This window comes from Balaenoptera ricei, chromosome 18, assembly GCF_028023285.1.
Source record: "Balaenoptera ricei isolate mBalRic1 chromosome 18, mBalRic1.hap2, whole genome shotgun sequence".
NCBI classification, from domain to species: domain Eukaryota; kingdom Metazoa; phylum Chordata; class Mammalia; order Artiodactyla; family Balaenopteridae; genus Balaenoptera; species Balaenoptera ricei.
Genome location: NC_082656.1, coordinates 16,192,178 through 16,208,398, shown reverse-complemented (window position 1 = coordinate 16,208,398; position 16,221 = coordinate 16,192,178). Strand labels below are relative to the sequence as shown.

The 16,221-nt window shown below is 45.2% G+C and overlaps 1 protein-coding gene across 1 annotated transcript in view; it reads right to left on the bottom strand.

The window, feature by feature from the left end:
• Positions 1-16,221, bottom strand: part of ATP7B (ATPase copper transporting beta) — a 77,195-nt gene that overhangs the window by 36,828 nt on the left and 24,146 nt on the right. The window contains exon 3 of the mRNA XM_059902641.1: positions 1,859-3,047. Within this exon, the coding sequence (XP_059758624.1) occupies positions 1,859-3,047 (1,189 nt within the window). The remainder of the gene's footprint in view (positions 1-1,858; positions 3,048-16,221) is intronic.

Here is a 16,221-nt window from a genome sequence, read left to right as displayed (position 1 = left end):
CCTGCCAATGCAGGGGACACGGGTTCGAGCCCTGGTCTGGGAGGATCCCACATGCCGCGGAGCAACTGAGCCCGTGAGCCACAATTGCTGAGCCTGCGCGTCTGGAGCCTGTGCTCCGCAACGGGAGAGGCCGCGACAGTGAGAGGCCCGCGCACCGCGATGAAGAGTGGCCCCCGCTCACCGCAACTGGAGAAAGCCCACGCACAGAAACGAAGACCCAACACAGCCAAAAATAAATAAATAAATAAATTTAAAAAAAAACAAAACAGAACAAATCTCCTTCCTGAAACTTGGTACAAAGACAGAGCCCAGGGGGCTTCCCTGGTGGCGCAGTGGTTGAGAATCTGCCTGCTAATGCAGGGGACACGGGTTCGAGCCCTGGTCTGGGAAGATCCCACATGCCGTGGAGCAACTAGGCCCGTGAGCCACAATTACTGAGCCTGCACATCTGGAGCCTGTGCTCCGCAACAAGGGAGGCCGCGACAGTGAGAGGCCCGCGCACCGCGATGAGGAGTGGCCCCCGCTCGCCGCAACTAGAGAAAGCCCTCGCACAGAAACGAAGACCCAACACAGCCAAAAATAAATAAATAAAAATAAATATTTATTTAAAAAAAAAAAAAAAAAAAAAAGACAGAGCCCAGAATGGGGCCCAGTCACTCCACATGGCTCACCCGCTCCCCTTGGGGGTGGGTGGTGCAGGGGCCTAGGAAGGGCTCCTGGGGGCGGGGGAGTGGGTGGGAGTCAGCCAGGAGGGGCAGGACAGGGGGGCCGGCCGGGTTTCTGCCATCTCCCATGGCTCACTGGCTCACTCCCCACCCCCTCAGAGGGAGCCCTCCCTAGCCGCCCCCCTTCCCCCCCACAGGGCTCACACCTGCTGCCCCGCGTGGTTTCCCCCTCCCTGCTACCACATAAGCTCTCGGGGCGGCGGGGGGAACGGTACCTCGCTGCTCAGCAGCCCACAGCTCACACAGGACTGGTGAGGGGCAGAAACACGAAAGACGCTAAGACAACTTGCCGGGCTCCCGAGTGAAGGAAGTGGAGGGGAAAACAGGCAAGTGAGTGGCTGGCGGGTCAGTGGGAGGGGGCCTGGGGAGAGCCACCACCCTGGAAACTGTCTAGCGACGTGGCATCAAGGTACGTGGGCACCTCGCTTTGGGAAGGCTGTCACACGCCCCCTCTTCTCACAGCCATGGTCGGGGGTGGGTGGGAAGGGAAACCATCATCACATCCTTCCCTTCTTTCCCACTTTCAACAGAATGGGCTCCAGGTGGTGAGACCAGGGTCCCGTTGTCTTTATTATTCTGTTTTGTTTAGCAGAGAAATCTCAGAGCAAATGATGATGTTTCCTTTGGAGAGAGAAGGGCCAGGTGTTCCCAAAGTACTCTTTTTAAAAAGAACACAGGGGCTTCCCTGGTGGCACAGTGGTTAAGAATCTGCCTGCCAACGCAGGGGACACAAGTTCGAGCCCTGGTCCGGGAAGATCCCACATGCCACGGAGCAACTAAGCCCGTGCGCCGCAACTACTGAGCCTGCACTCTAGAGCCCGTGCACCACAACTAGTGAAGCCCACTCGCCACAACTACTGAGCCCACGCACTGCAATTACTGAAGCCCTCGCGCTCTAGGGCCCGTGTGTTGCAACTACTGAGCCCGCGTGCTGCAACCACTGAAGCCTGTGCTCCCAGAGCCTGCGCACCGCAACAAAGAGTAGCCCCTGCTCGTCACAACTAGAGAAAGCCCGTGAGCAGCAACGAAGACCCAATACAGCCAAAAATAATAATTAAAAAAAAAAACACAGAATCAGTGTTCTCTTCAGAAAAGAAGCTAAAAATCCAAGGAACTTAGCATCAACCACGTACCAGCCAGGACGGAGGCCTCGAATCCCATGTCCTCCACCGCAGCTCGGAGTTCTGCTGGGTGAGTTAGAGATGGATCGTAGAGAACCGTTCCTGTCCCTTCAGCCAAAGACACCGAGATACGCTGCACTCCCTCCCTCTGCGACACCAGGCCCTCGACGGACCGGACGCAGGACTCGCAGGTCATGCCAGCGATGGCCAGCACTGCAGCGCAGGGCACGCCGGGCGCCTGGGGGCTCCTGGTGTCCGTCCCACTCCCTTCCGCTCCAGCGGGTAGAGAGACTTTAAAGTTCCCAGGTGGCAGAGCCTCAATGGCCCTCTGCAGGGTCCCTGGGGAGATGCGGGAAGGGTCGTACCGGACTTGGGCAGTCCTGTTCTCCAGGGACACTCGGATACTCTGAACCCCTGGCTGCTGGCCAATACTTTCTTCGATGTTCACGACACAAGACTTGCAGTGCATTCCATCCACTCTCAGACACAGGGGCACCGCCTGGCTCCCCGAGCTCTCCGAGTTATTGCCATTCTGGTTAACGGAAGCCGGAGGGGCCTTTGGGTGGGTGCGCTGGAGCTGCCTGATGTCAATAGGTCCCAGGCTCACGGGGGCCACCTTGTTCTTGATGACGGCTTCAAACCCCATGTCGTTCACGCGGTCCCTGAGGTCTTGGGGTTGGATAAGGTACGGCTGGTAAGTGATGACTGCCTCCTGGTTGCTGAGCGAGACGCGGACCCTCACGACGCCCTGCAGTTTCCCGATCTTGCCTTCAATGGAGCTGACGCAGGACCGGCACGTCATGCCCTCCACCCGAAGCTTGACCACAGCCTCCAGGGCGGGCGAGAACCTGGATGGCCGGGAGGAAGCCTTTCCCTCCGCCACAGTGGCCTGGAAGCCCATGTCCTCAATCTGACAGCAAACCTGAGGCAGGCTCAGGACCGAGGGCACGTACCTCACCATGGCGCTGCCCTGCTCCAGGGAGACCTTAACGCTCACGATGCCTGTCAAACTAGACAGCCTGCCCTCGATGGACCTCACACACGACTGGCAGGTCATGCCCACGATGCTGAGGGTGCCGGCGGCCGTCTGAGAGGGGCACGCGCCATCCAGGCCGTCCTCGTAGCCATTGTTGTCAAAGGCAAAACTCTGCCTCATCGTTGGCTCCCAGGCTCGAGCAGGCCAGGAAAGCTTAGGCAGGATCTAAAAGGAAGAGAAAGAACATTTTTTATCCTTAAAACTAAACGTTTTCTAAAATCTCCCAGCTTGTGTGGCACTGAGAAAATGGAAAACAATACCACTGGTGTCCAAACATCCCAAGAGTATGAGAACATCAAAAGAGGGGAAGCAAGCTACAAAGACATTACTTATCATATGAAAGGGTTCAGAGGGGTTCCTTCTAGCTCTGACTTTCTGTGATTCTGAACCCAGAAGTCAACTGCCCACCTTGGTAGAAGGCATGAAGGCTTCTGTGGGAAAGGAGAGCACGATGGGGCTGACCCGCATAGAACAAGCATGGCAGGCCTATGACAGAGGCAGAGAGCACAGCAGCCCACAGCAGAAGGGCACAAGTCCCACGAGACCTCCCCGACTCCAGCTGACACCTGAAATCTCCCCACTGGACTTGGTCCTTTCAGTTTAAACTTTGGAGGTCCTGCTGGAATGCAAATACACAGAATAGGCCACACCCTAATTCTGCATCTCTTTCTAGGGGTGTCCATCTCACTCTCTTAGCAGGGGTTAAACTTAACAACCATAGGGCACATGTTCCAAATGCAGACCTCCCAGCCCATGGGGCCAGACCACAGTGCCTGTGAAAAAAGGTCTCGAAGGACACCCCTTGAGCCACGGGAGTGAGCACAGCAGTGCCAAGGGGACCAAGAGGAGCGGGAGGGGGAAAGCTGGAAGAACAGGAAGTTGGGCTGAACAAGGCACTTCTAGTGCTGCCTCCGCTGAGTCGCTGCCCCGCCGGGTGCTCAGGGCCGCTGTAGACATTACCTAAAAACGACATGTGCTTCACCAAATTAAACGGATTCATTTTCTTAGTGTATCACAGCTCAAGTGTATTTTCCTGATTTCGTCTCATGATGTGGCCTCAGCCATTCTATTAACACAACTTCCCTTTCGCAGGGTCCCAGCCTCACCACTCTCTTAACTAGATATAGTTTTTATACCAGTACTAGTACCTGCTTCAGACATTTGGGCACAGGCCTTTATATATGGCACCTGATAAAAAAGCATGTCACTCGACACCTACACAATCCTACTCATCTTCAGCTGAAGCTCGATTACATGGATTGACCTTCTCTGCCCCTGTGCATAAAATGCTTATCTTTCCAACTTCAGATTTTGAGCAGCTTAACAAGATGAAAGTTTAAATAACTTTTAAAACAGACTATAAATATTCATTTGTATATCCACAGAGGAAATCACAAGCTAGTTTGGGGTGAATAATTATAAGGAATTAAAAAAAATATTTTAAAATAGAGAAAAAGGGACAATTAAGTAATTTATGAGATAGCAACTCAAAAATTTGTTGGATTCAAAAAACATACTGAAATTATCTGTGGTGTAAATACAGAAATGTATATGATAAGTATGACATGGCATAACAGTATTAACGGACGACTGGGTAGACATCTGGGAAACCTATTTGGAAAAATATAAATTTGGAATCTATATATCAGAAGACATTTCAGACAGATCAAAGATGAAGATGTAAAAAGCAAAATAATAAAAATACTAGATGAAAACACAAGAGAATATCTATTATAATCCCAGAGTGGGGAAAGCCTAAATATGACAAAACAAAAGGAAGAAAATCCAGAAGCTATAAAATAAAAGTTTGGTATATCTAACCACAATAAGAGGAAAAACCAAGGCAGAAGATAAACCGAGAGAAAAAAAGACTTGCTTTCACCTTAAGCAAATTAAGAGCTAATTCCTTTAGTATATAAAGAGCTCCTTCGAAAAAGAAAAAGGCCAACATTCCAACAGAAAAAAGAAGGCAGTTCATCAAAAAGGAAATGCAAATGGCTTCTCAATATATGAAAAGCAACATTAAAGGAGAAATATAACATTCCAACCTCACATGTGAGGTTGACATGGTCACCATTCAAGTTGGCACCCACTGATTCACTCCCCAGGGTTAGTGGGAGTGTTACCTCTTGGGAGGGCGACTTGGCAATATCTATTAAAATAACAAATTCACATATTCTTTGACCCAGTGATTCTCTAAGAATTTAGGCAATAAATATATTTGTTTGCATGCAAAAGGAAGCATGCAACAAAGATATTAGATGCTACAACAGATTGAAAACAACATAAATGTCCATCAATAGAGGCTGATAAATTACTGCACAAATGTACAATGGAATACTATCTAGCTCTTAAAAAGAATGAGGCAACTCTATAAACAGTGAAATAGACTGGTATCTAATATATAGTTCAGTGAAAAAAGCAAGGCACAGAATATACAGTGCATCTAGGAACTTCCCTGGTGGTCCAGTGGTAAAGAATTCGTTTTACAATGCAGGGGACTAGGGTTCGATCCCTGGTCAGGGAACTAAGATCCCACATGCCACGGGGCAACTAAGCCCATGCACCACAACTACTGAGCTCGTGTGCCTCAACTAGAGCCCGTGAGCCGCAAACTACAGAGCCCACGCACCCTGGAGCCTGCGCGCCGCTAGAGAAGAGAAAACCTGCGTGCCGCAACTAGAGAGAAGCCCACGCACCACAATGAAAGATCCCGCATGCCTCAACGAAGATCCTGCGTGCTGCAACTGAGACCCAACACAGCCAAAAATAAATTAAATAAATAAATAATAAATAAACCTTTTACAAGAAAAAAGAATACATAGTGCATCTAGTATTTCGGTTATCTGCTGCTCATGACAAACCAAACTCAGTGGCTTCTGATGACAGCTCCCAGTTTTTCAACTTGGACAGGGTTTGGCAGGGAAGGCTCGTCTCTGGGGTGGCCTGAATGGGGCTGGAGGTTCCACGTCCAAGAAGATGGCTCATTCATCACATGGCTGGCAGGTTGATGGTGGCTGCCGTTGGCAGGGACCTTGGCTCTCTCCCATGTAGCCTCTGCACACGGCTAGGCCGGCTACCTCACAGTTGGGTGTTTCTGGGTTCTGAGAGGGAGTGTCACAATAGCTAGCATTCACAGAGAACAAGCCCCAGTGTGCAAGCACTTAGCAAGCCTCTGCTTGCATCACACCTGCTAAGCCACCATTGGCCAAAGCCAGTCACGTGGCCAAGCGCAGTCAAGACGGGAGAGAATTACATAAGTGTTTACATACAAGGAGGTGGAGTTCACCGGGAGGACCACCAAAATATGTCTATCACAGCATGCTAGCACTGTTTGTGAGAGAAAAAGAATATTACACACGCAGATGTTTATGCATGTATGGCGTTACCTTTGGAAGAATATATAAGAAGCTGGCACAGAGTTTGTGGACTGGGCAGCTGAAGGGGTCAGGCAGCTGGGGTACAGGAGTGGGAAGGAAGGAAGAGTTACTTTTCACTGTACAACTTACGGTACAATGTACGTGTGTTACCGAATTCTAAAACATAATTAATTTAAACATTAAATTAAAATAATGTGAGCATAAAGGAGATCCGCAGCAGTGACTTGATTGTAACTGGTATGAATTAAATCCTTATTTAACTGAAAAAAGATGCAGGTCGGGGGAAAGACTGTGGTTAAGACTGTGCACTTCCACTGCAGGGGGCCTGGGTTCAATCCCTGGTCGGGGAACTAACACCCTGCATGCCACGTGGTGTGGCAAAAAAAAAAAAAAAAAAGATACAGGAAAAACTAAGAAGATATTCTAAAGATATTTAGATACTTCAATACAGTATCTTAGTAAAGCAGAAATTATCTCCTTATAAGACATAACTCTCAATCACCCAGTCTGCTGGAAAAACAAATCCCTAATGATTTACTACCCAATTTATTTTTCTTGGTCCCAGGTCGAGCTACAACTCACCAAACCCAAGCCACAAAGCTGGCTCTTAATCCCTGGATTATTGATTCTATGTTCCTGCTAAAGGAGTTTGCAGAAGTGTTGGAAGCTATTTGTTTGTAGCAAATAATACTCAGAGGTCTCCCTTCTACACAGGCAGGCTTCTAAAGACAAGCAGTTACGGAAGACAAAGCTTTGCAAATAACAACTTTATGAAACACCAGCGTACCTGTTGGTTTAGGAGCAATCTCCTAACAGTTGTCGGGTATCTGGATTGTTTTTAAGTGTACACACATATTGTGCTTTTAATTCCGTTCTTCAATGAAGACAATCTCTGGGGTGGGGAAAAACTCCCCTTCTGAGTTCAAACAAACAAACATGTCTAGGTTTAAGGGCTCATCAGAAGCAATGGACATCGGAGAGTGGGTCCAGGGTACAGACTGTGTGTCCAGGGAAAACGTGGTAGAATTCCCAGTGTTGTCTAAGTCCCACTAAATTATACACTCCTTGAGGACAAACACTGGGGACTTCTTCTGCAGGCCCAACATCAGGTTGCTGGCTTCTGAATTTCCAATAAACTATTAGTACAGTAGGCATGAGGTTGAGAAGCGCCTGGAAACACCAGAGAAGAGGGTAATTCCACAGAGAGGAATCCAAAAATGAATTTCAATTCTTTGCCACCTCTCTAGGCGGCCTGGTCACATGGAATTTGCTGAGAGTACCAGGGCTTTTAAACAAAAAGATAGGGAAAGGTATATAAACTCTTGATTTGCTAAGATGGAGCCAGGAAAGGAAAATAAGACCTTCAGATAGGCCAGTCTAGTATGAAGAAATTGGAAATGGGGTGGTACGTTTTAATGAAAGTTTTCAAAGCCAGACTGAAATTGCAAAGCCCAGAAATGACATGCCTTGTAGAAAATGGCTGTGATCACAAGTCAAAGAGCAATACTACTACGTGTACAAGGGAAGAACCACTAGCCACTTCTGAGCTCTCTTAGTTACAGGTGGATCCCCATCATCCTTAAATTGGATACCACTCACCCACTTATCCTGAGACTTCTTTCACTTTGAAGGATAAGGAACACCCTTAACAACTTATGAGGCAAAAACATTATACGTGCCTGCAACTTTTCCAGTATATAACCTCCACCCCATACAACCCTATACACCTGAACTTTCATGGAATTCAAAATACAGAAAGGTCCTGATTTTTTCATATGTACACAGACCCAATAGTAGCAAGTAGTTAATGATTCTCGGCGTTACTTTATGAGGATGGCATTTTATATCCCTACTGCTCAAGATAATTCTGTAAGTAGATATTCTTATCACCATTTTACTGCTGAAACAGACTCAGAGGTTCATCCAAGGTTATTTAAATAACGGAGCTGGGATCTAAATCCAGCCCAAAGTCCAGCAGGCTTTCTATTTTTTTAAAAGAAATTTGAAGGTTACTTTTTCTTTTTAGCCATGTTAATTATGGGAAGAGACTACAGTGCTGAAAAGCAAAATGAAGAAAACAGAAAAATAGCCACATACTACTACAGGGGAGCAGAATTTACCACCCTAAAATACATCTCTTTGGCATATTGTCTTAAGCGAGTTATTTTCTGGTAAACAGCAGACACTGAAAGGGCTCTGAAAACCAAGTAGGAACTGCCTTTTGGTAAGAAACACATATTTGTAAGGGAAATCTCCATTTGTAAGGGTATCTCCCGCTCTGTCCCTGGAAAAGGAGGTTGACCAAATCTCTAGAAACTCGATTTATCAATGGAGAAGGAAATGACTGAAATGTGTACCACAATCACCCTTGTTTACTGTGCTTTTCCTGGTAACTTCCCCTAACTGACTCTCCCCACTCTCAACAGCCTCTTCTGTCTTTGGCTGAGGATGGCATTTAAGTGTGGGCTTCGGCCATCTTGGTGAATTCATTTTTCTTGGTCTCTCCCATGTATTCACGTTATTAAACTTCGGTTTGACTTTCTCCTGTTAATCTGTCTCTCGTCAACTTCATTCTTAGACCAGCCAGAAGAACCCAGAAAGGTAGAGGAAAACGTCTTCCTTCCCGACACTACCTATCAGGTTGTTGTTACATCCAGGTGAGTGAGCACAGCATGGAGGTGAGGGTGTGGCTAAGATCACTGGTCGGCCTGGGTCTGAGCCTGGCCTGCAACCCTTAGTATCTGTTCTATTCTCTTTTTCTCTTTTTTTTAAATTTAATTTATTTTTGGCTGCGTTGGGTCTTCGTTGCTGCGCGCGGGCTTTCTCTAGTTGCGGCGAGCGGGGGCTACTCTTCATTGTGGTGCACGGGCTTCTCACTGAGGTGGCCTCTCTTGTTGCAGATCACGGGCTCTAGGCACACGGGCTTCAGTAGTTGTGGCTCGCGGGCTCTAGAGCACAGGCTCAGTAGTTGTGGCACACGGGCTTAGTTGCTCCGCGGCATGTGGGATCTTCCGGGACCAGGGATCGAACCCATGGCAGGTGGATTCTTAACCACTGTGCCACCAGGGAAGTCCCTCTGCTCTATTCGTATCTGAGAATTCTCTGGGCATCGGAGATTCACGGGGAAGAAGGTGCAGAAGTGACTCAAGAAAAGACCCCACCCAAACCACCCCAGGCAAGTGGGTGTCGGTCTCTAAGACCCCCAAAGATCCCCACTGAAGAAGAATCAATGTACCCATGTTAAACCTGTACGTACATAGATTTAAACGAGTACATACTTAGGTATTAATACATAAAATTGAGGTTATCTACGGGTGAGTTATGACACTCTGATTTTTCACTATCTGTATATACTTTCCAATTGGTAAAACCTGAATGAAAAAACAGACAAGTACTACTTTTATACCAGAAAACAAATGTGGTTTTTCAGTTTCTCTAAGGCAAGGAAGAAAATGTTTTGCTAAACCACACTGACATAAGCGGCGATAACATCATCACTGTGATAAAGATGACAGCAATGATGAACAGATGACATATTTCTACATGGCTTTATCCTCTAAAGAACATTTTCACATCTGTGTGTTTAAATATCGGCCCTTCCGATTTGTTGTGAATTTCTTGAAGGGATGTCTGACAGTCTTGGGTAGGGGTTCCAGCCTTGTCTGAGCAAATCCAAGCCTCAGGTTTCTTAGGTGTAAAAGGAGGCAACAATAACGCCCACCCCAGTTCTGCAGGGAGGCCTGAATGCTAAGAGGACTTAAAAGGCTAACGTCATAAATGTTTGAAAATGACTGACTATGAAGACAAACGTGGCCTCATTTGATCTTCAAAAGCGGTCCAGGGAAGTAGGCAGGGAACTTGTTATTCTCCACCGTTTTACTGATAAGAACTAATCATTAAAACTTGTGTACGTATTCCCCCACGCCCCCCTGCAACCCCTTCAAACTGTCCTTTAACACTGGCTCACAAAGGTCCAGAAAGAACTTCCAGTGAGAATTATTTACAGTTTGTCTACTGAAAAAACAAGCCAAAACTCAGGTATTAATTAGTTCAGACACCGAAGAGGGTGCCCAGTGTGCCTGGACTGTGTGGGCTCCAGCCTGACCTCTGGCCTCAGGGCCACCCCCAGCCCTGCTGTTCACTGCGTACTTTCTGGGAAATTCCACACAAATGACCATTTACTGCCTGTTTCTTTCTCTTGACCACGATGAGGAAAAATATAAACCCTTACTGAAAAACTGAACGCACTGTATCATTATTTGCCCAGGGGAAAAAAAGAGAATAAAATTAACAACAAATAAAATTAACAAACCTCAGCACATACAGACAACATAGGTTGTTTTCCACGTACAAAAAAAATTAAAATTTAGAAATTCACAAACTCTAAGACCTCTCCAAGAAGCACTTCCCAATAGTACCTCAGAAACCCCGTTCGCAATCTCACTCCACACAGTTTCACTATTAGCTGTTCCAGAGAATTCCGTTGCTTTTAACTTACACCTATTGTAACAATTATTCCATCAGACATTTATCAATTAACGGCATTTTTTTCTGCTTCAGAATCTTCTCTGATAACACTCTATATTTCAAGCCTCTCCCAAAGAAATTTTAAATAGCAGGCCTGTCACTATCAAGCAACTGTCATTATCTTAGAATATTTTTTTACATTTGAATGAAACAGTCTGAGTGAGAACCATAAGGTCATAATTCCCTAGTCATTTCCCAGAATGACGGTAAGATCATGATATAAAAGACCTACGTTAGATACATGCAATGTTATGACTGGTTAGAAAAAAATGTCACACAAACAATGTTAAGTTAATTCGGGTATTTATATTATGTGATGGAAGTCAACGAACTTGGGATTATTCTTCTTGTTAATTATTATTATTGATAAATTGCATATGGTCATCAGATTTGATGAAATAATGCCGTTATTTTATCACACAGAAATGTACACTATAATGGCTAATGAAGGTAGTGGTTTCTACCTAGAATTATAGGTATGACCAGCTGTACAGAAAACAAATATTCCTTTGAAAGACTTAGGTATAAACTTAATATTTATAATTTATGCTAATCTATAAATGCACGATAGGAACTTGCTATTTAAAATAATCCTCAGAAAAAGAAATGTAAGTGGTTGATAAACCTTTTCAAAAATAATAATATACGGTCAATTAATATTTGATAAGGGAGCCAAGAATACTTAACAGAGAAAAGGCAGTCTTTTCAATAAGTGGTGCTGGGAAACTGGGTATTCACATGTAGAATGAAAGAATGAAATTGGGACCCTGTCTTACACCACTCACAAAGATTAACTCTAATGGGTTAGAGACTTACATGCAATACCAGAAACCATAAAACTTCTAGAAGAAAACATAGGGAAAAAAGCTCCTTGACATGGGTCTTAGCAATGATTTTTTGGATATGATACGGAAAGCACAAGCAACCAAATAAAAAATAAACAGATGGAACTACATTAAACTAAAAAGCTTCTACACAGCAAAAGAAACAATCCACAAAATTAAAAGACGGCCTACAGAACAGAAAAAAATATTTGCAAACCATATCTCTGATAAAGGGTTAATGTTCAAAATATATAAAGAATTCATACAACTGGGCTTCCCTGGTGATGCAGTGGTTAAGAGTCTGCCTGCCAGTGCAGGGGACACAGGTTTGAGCACCGGTCCGGGAAGATCCCACATGCCGTGGAGCAACTAACCCCGTGCGCCACAACTACTGAGCCTGTGCTCTAGAGCCGGTGAGCCACAACTACTGAGCCCGCATGCCACAACTACTGAAGCCCATGCACCTAGGGCCCGTGCTCCGCAACAAGAGAAGCCGCCGCAATGAGAAGTCCGCGCACCACAACAAAGAGTAGCTCCCGCTGGCCGCAACTAGAGAAAGCCCATGGGCAACAACGAAGACCCAACACAGCCAAAAATAAAGAAATAAAATAAATTTAAATAAAGAATTCATACAACTCAATAGCAAAAAAAATTAATCCAATTAAAAATAGGAAGAGGAACTGAATAGACATTTTTCCAAAGACATACAAAGAGCCAATAGATGCATGTAAAGGTGATAAACATCACCAATCATCAGAGAAATGCAAATCAAAACCACAATGAGATATGACTTCATACCTGTTAGAATGGTTATCAACAAAAAGGCAAGAGATACCACCATATGGCCCAGCAATCCCACTACTGTGCATATACCCCAAGAAAACCATAATTCAAAAAGAGTCATGTACCACAATGTTCATTGCAGCTCTATTTACAATAACCAGGACATGGAAGCAACCTAAGTGTCCATCGACAGATGAATGGATAAAGAAAATGCGGCACATATATACAATGGAATATTACTCAGCCATAAAAAGAAAGAAATTGAGTTATTTATAGTGAGGTGGATGGACCTAGAGTCTGTCATACAGAGTGAAGTTAAGTCAGAAAGAGAAAAACAAATACTGTATGCTAACACATATATATGGAATCTAAAAAAAAAAAAGGTTCTGACGAACCTAGGGGCAGGACAGGAATAAAGATGCAGACATACAGAATGGACTTGAGGACACGGGGAGGGGGAAGGGTAAGCTGGGACGAAGTGAGAGAGTGGCATGGACATATATACACTACCAAATGTAAAATAGATAGGTAGTGGGAAGCAGCCACATAGCACAGGGAGACCAGCTCGGTGTTTTGTGACCACCTAGAGGGGTGGGATAGGGAGGGTGGGAGGAAGACGCAAGAGGGAGGGGATATGGGGATATATGTATAGGTATAGCTGATTCACTTTGTTGTACAGCAGAAACTAACACAACATTGTAAAGCAATTATATTCCAATAAAGATGTTTTAAAAAAAAAAAGGCAAGAGATAACAAATGCTAGTGAGGATGTGGAAAAAAGGGAACCCTTGTGCACCATTGGTGGGAATGTAAATTGTTACAGCTACAGTGGAAAACAGTATGGAGGTTCCTCAAAAAATTGAAAATAGAACTACCATATAATCCAGCAATTCCACTCCTGGGTATTTATTTAAAGGAAATGAAAACACTGTATTGAAGAGATATATGCACCCCCACGTTCACAGCAGCATTATTTACAATAGCAAAGACATGGAAACAACCTAAGTGTCCATCAATAGATGAATGGATATAGAAAATGTGGTATATATATACAATGGAATATTATTTAGCCATAAAAAAGGAAATCCCACCATTTGTGACAACATGGATGGACCTTGAGGGCATTATGCTAAATCAGACAGAGAAAGACAAATACTGTATGACCTCACTTATATGTGGAATCAAAAACAAAAAGGAAAAAAAAAACAACTCAGAAAAAGAGATCAGATTTGTGGTTACCCAAGGTGGCGGGGGGGAGGGGGAATAGGATGAAGGTGGTCAAAAGCTACAAACTTCCAGTTATAAGACAAATAAATACTAGGGACGTAATGCACAACATGACAGCGATAGTTAACACTGCTGTATGGTATATATGAAAGTTGTTATATATGAGGGTAAATCCTGAGTTCTCATCACAAGAAAAAAAAACATTTTTTTCCCTTTTTAAAAAAAAATCTATATGAGATGATGGATGTCACTCACTATATGAGATGATGTTGGTAGAAAAGTAAATTTACACAACCTTTCTGAGAGCAATGAAGCAATATCTGTCAAGATATTAAATGCCCATTGCCTTTGTCCCAGTAATTCCATTTCTGGGTATTTCATCATATAGATATACAGTGACATGAGACTGTCCATTGGTACACTCACTAGTGAAAAGGTGGAAGCCATCTAAATATTCTTCTATAGAGGACAGGTTACATAAAGTATCCATCCAATAGAATTTTATGTAGTGGCTTTTTAAAAAAGGTGAATTTACATGTATTGACATGGAAAGACATCCCTGGTAGATTAAAGGGGGAAAAAGTTGCAGAACTGTGTAAGAGTATACACTGTTCCCTATTTTTCTAGAGGAAGAGAGCCACACTTCTATATTTTGTTATTGATGTTTATATCCAGCAGACACTAATTTTAGGGGAAAATAAAGAAATACAAGTTCTCTAGAAATGTGAATAATACTGTATGTAGTACGGTTGATGATGATCCCATGACAATTTGCTAGTGACATCTTTAAGTGACTAGATCACCCCCTTCAGCCATTTTTTTTCCTTTACTCAGCAGGGGTGCGCCTGTGCCAGCTGGGCTGTCTTGGTTTCCTCTAGGCAAAAATAAAACCCAGCCTGCCCACCCTCACCCAGCACAGACTCCTGTAGGTTGCTTTCTAAAATGGTTAAGCCCACAACCCAACACTTAATCACAGTCATCAATCAGTTCAGAGCTTCCAACATCAGTCCTCCCTCCTGCCACAGAAATCACTTCCGGTTCGCGTATTTGTTCACTCACTCAACAGCTTACTTACCGTGGACTGATACACTGCCCGATGTGGAAGAGAAAGACACGTAACACGGCGGCCTAGCTTGGCGACAGCCGTCAGGAAGGCCACGGGAGAGGAGGCCCAGGCAGGCAGTGCCGAGCGGAAAGGGGAACTCCCTACGCCCTCCAGCTGGATCGAGGGCCAGGAATCTCCGCTGCCCACAACTCCCCAGAGGGCTTCTGAGAGGCAGCAGCCTGTTTCTTTCCAGGCCATCGTCCCGGGCCTGAGCGGAAACAAGAGTCCCGGGGAGGCCTGTGGACGCAGGGCCAGAAGAGCCAGGCCAGGGCGCTGAGGCCCCCGCCTTCTCCTCTTTGGTGAGCGCGCTCCTGGTAGGGTAGGGGTGGTGGTGGAGTAACTGCCTGGGAAGCCCACCAGGCGTGGCCTGACCCACGGAGCCTGCTCACGCCAGCGAAGAGGAGAATCTAACAGAGGGGGGAGGGAGGGGTGGCCTCTCCGGACTATGCTTTGACCAGTTATGCCTTTCAGAAAGGCACTTCCCCCTCTGTCCAAAACACAGAAGAAACTGACCCCTTGCCCAACAGCACGTCTTCATTCTAAACCGCATAGAACATACTCTACGTGGTATGAGAAATGTAAATACAAGCACACAAATCCACTAACCACAAACACAATTTTGAAACGTTTTCTTCAGAGCAGCTACCTGCGTCTTTTGTGAACAATGCGTAACCTAAAAGCTAACTTTTCATTCACTGTGGATTAGCAGCTCTGCAATACTCATGTTTTCAAACCCTATCTCATCCAACATGTGAAATACTTCCCTGTCCCAACAGAAATGCAAGGGGCCTGTCCTCAGACAGACCTGGTATTAAATCCTTCAGGCAGATTAACTAACCTCTTTTTTTTTTTAAATAAATAAATAAATTTATTTATTTATTTATTTTTGGCTGTGTTGGGTCTTCATTGCTGCACACGGGCTTTCTCCAGTTGGCGGCGAGCGGGGGCTACCCTTCGTTGCGGTGGGCGGGCTTCTCTTGCGGTGGCTTCTCTTGTTGCGGAGAATGGGCCCTAGGCGCGCGGGCCTCAGTAGTTGTGGCAAGCGGGCTCAGTAGTTGTGGCTCGCGCGCTTAGTTGCTCTGCAGCACGTGGGATCTTCCCCGACCAGGGATCAAACCCGTGTTCCCTGCATTGGCAGGAGGATCCTTAACCTCTGTGCCACCGGGGAAGTGCCCAGATTACCTAACCTCTTGATCTCAGGTTTCTGTTTGTTAAAGGAGGATAATGATTAAATGAGGTGACAAGTCCCTTCCGCATACCAAGTACTAAATAAGATAGCTCTCAAGTAGATCCAGAGTTTGATTTATAGCAGACTTTGAGTCAATACACTGTAACAGTGAACAAATACTCAGTTGTAACTGACACGGCGGCGGTTTTTATCATAAACCAGCTACTACAAATTTCCCCCATTTGAGGGTAATTAATTTAAATTATATAATGTATATGCATGTGTATGTGTGTGTGTGTGTATGTGTGTATATATATCCACAAAA